Source organism: Bactrocera neohumeralis, chromosome 4 (assembly GCF_024586455.1).
Source record: "Bactrocera neohumeralis isolate Rockhampton chromosome 4, APGP_CSIRO_Bneo_wtdbg2-racon-allhic-juicebox.fasta_v2, whole genome shotgun sequence".
Classification (NCBI taxonomy): Eukaryota; Metazoa; Arthropoda; class Insecta; order Diptera; family Tephritidae; genus Bactrocera; species Bactrocera neohumeralis.
The window spans coordinates 33,597,765-33,600,556 of record NC_065921.1 but is presented as its reverse complement, the minus strand read 5'-3'; the positions used below and the strand labels follow the sequence as shown (position 1 = coordinate 33,600,556).

At 35.2% G+C, this 2,792-nt stretch overlaps 1 protein-coding gene across 1 annotated transcript; it reads right to left on the bottom strand.

The window, feature by feature from the left end:
- Window positions 1–270: 270 nt before the first annotated feature.
- On the bottom strand, window positions 271–1,053 carry LOC126754798 (40S ribosomal protein S23-like). The gene is made up of 2 exons (XM_050466925.1): window positions 863–1,053; window positions 271–615 (listed from the first exon to the last, which is right to left on the bottom strand). The coding sequence occupies exons 1-2, from the start codon at window positions 1,051–1,053 to the stop codon at window positions 348–350; spliced, it is 459 nt and encodes a 152-aa protein (XP_050322882.1). The 3' UTR covers window positions 271–347.
- Between the last annotated feature and the right edge of the window lie 1,739 nt (window positions 1,054–2,792).

Genomic DNA, 2,792 nt, shown 5'->3' with positions numbered 1-2,792 from the left:
TATACGTTACCAGATATTATCCGTCTAAGTGCTGCAATTTAAACCTACTTGTAAGTAATAAGTAGTCCCTTTGGAATTACTTTCCGTGACCATCTTAAACATGGTAAAAAACTGGATTAACGTACGGCTAATTCACAACTGAAAACTTTGAGATATTAGTAATATGCTATCAAATCACCTTTAGAAAATAGTATTGTCTTCATATCTAGTAATATAAATAAGTAGGAGTCCTTACAAAATAATTCATAGAGTATGAGAAATAAAGAGAAGTTAATTTTTTATGAGTTTTATATTTTTTCTTTACTGTAGAAACTAAACGAATGTATTTTATCCATTAAGTAGAAGATTTACGATCTTGGACGTTCCTTCTTCTCCTTGTACAATGCAAGCAAGGAAACGTTTGCAACTTTAACCACCTTGAAACGCACACCGGGAATATCACCGACGGCGTGACCTTTACGACCGAAACCGGCAACCAGGACTTCGTCGTTTTCTTCAATGTAATTCAAGCTACCGTCACGGGGCACGAAAGCGGTAATTTTTTTGCCGTTCTTGATCAGTTGCACTCTCACGCACTTGCGAATAGCAGAATTAGGCTGTTTAGCTTCAACGCCACTGAAATTAAATATTTATCTATTTAAAAATAATACTATATTCGTAGTCGAATGTATTACTAATAATAATAATAAATTTGCGTAAAGTGATACGCTGCTCACAGTATAATCCTGTGATATGATTGTTAAGTACACATAACACAAAAATATACTGCGTGCCGCATTATCATTAGCCAAAGACGGTTGTGACACACATTTCACTGTTACATATTAACACATTTTCCAAATCAAGTACTAAATATACATACACTTTTTCGAGTACAATGCCCTTGGCATGTGATGCTCCTCCAAAAGGATTGGCCTTCCATCTGGTTCCCAAATGAGCTTTTTTGTAGTCTTTATCAGCCCAACGCTGATCACGGCGGTGATTCACATGCTTCCTAGCAGTGCGGAGACCTCTTGGCTTGCCTACAAAATAATAAAAAAGAAAACAAATCATGAGTACAATTTTGATCAAGCAGCAAAATAAAAAAAAAAATACAAACTGTAATTTTATTTTTGTACACTGAACTATATTGAGGTTAGATTTCCGAAGGCATTTACTATTTTAGAGATATGACTTTTATATTAGTTTTAACAATTCAAACAGAAAAACCAAGCATACTTTTATTTAGAAATCTGTTTTCTAATACGCTGATTCTAGTGATATTGTTGGATAAAATAACTTAAGATGTCGGCAAACTACTTGCACTTAGACGCTGATTAATTTGCGACGAATTTTTTGAAGTTTTCCGAACTTCTGTGAGGAACTTTTACTTACTGCTATATATTTTTCATCGCCGTTTAAAACATTTCATAAACTTTTCGCAAATATAGCAAAGAAATGCTTCAAAACAAATGAAATGAACTATTTCTGCAACTCACCCATAAAAACTTTCTCAAGCAATGGCGGAAATAAAAGAACGAGCTGCCGTTCGGATCGTATACATCTTTCAAACTACAACAACTTTCAAGCTGCAACTCAACAGGAAGTGTTCGGAAAAAAGTAAAGTCATGTCACATTGTAGCCTAAACTAATTTGAAATACTACATAATAATACAATTATTATACAAACTTAAGAAAATACGCAGCACTAGCATCATGGGCTATCGGCCGACTGGTTATGTTATATGCGTCGAAGAAGGTCGCTGTCTTTCAAAAAGTTGTAGATTTTCGAAATGTTGTTGCTTGAGGGATCCATCAATAAAGTTATTGGATCAGTATTATTGAAGTTTGACAGTCTATGAGTTTGAAGTGCTGGACAATGTTGCAGAAGATGCAATAGATTTAAATCTGAATCACAAAATGGGCATTGGTTGATCTGAGTGCCATTTAGTATGTGAGCGTGTGTGATAATGGAGTGGCCAATGCGAAGTCTGATATATGGAATGATATAATTAGATGAAAGCGATGACGGAAAGGATGGTTTGATACGATTTGAATTTATTTTAGAGTAGTGGTGTCTGTAATTCATCCAATCAAGCGCCAATTTAGTGGATCTTTGTTGAATAATAAGCCGTTTTATATCACTCTTAACAAACAAGGCAGATGTAGTTGTTGGAGTGATGCACACCTCCTTAGCCACCGAGTCCGCAAAAGTATTTCCAATGATTCCAGAGTGACCGGGTATCCACATTATTTTTAGTCTATGTGCTAACGAAAACAACAGCGATCTAATGCCAATAATGACGTCATTGTAGTTACTGCGGTTTTTTAAAGCTTGAAAACACGATAGACTATCTGTACAGATGATGAATTTACCAAGGTTTTGTTGGGCATACTGGACAGCTTTGAGAATACCCGTAGCTTCAGCGGTAAAAATTGAACAAAATGGAAATAATAAACCATACGATATTCTTTGTTGGTTATCATCAACTACAGCAAAAGATGTATGCGACGATTTGGAGCCATCAGTATATATAAACTGCCAACCAAAAGATTTGAAGTGCGCAGATAATTCCAAAAATCGAGATTTATACACAGTGCTTGGAGTGATGGATTTGCGAAGAAAAGTAAGATCACTAATGAAAGAAGATTCATTTACTTTCCACGGTGGAATATATTTACTGCAAGGCAGCAATATTTTAAGCGGCAACTCATTGGTTTTAGCAAACAAAGCACTTTTAAAAATAGAAGACGGTATTTTAGGAGACCTCTTTCTGCAAAGTGATGATTGAAAGTCCTTTTTTATAGTAGAG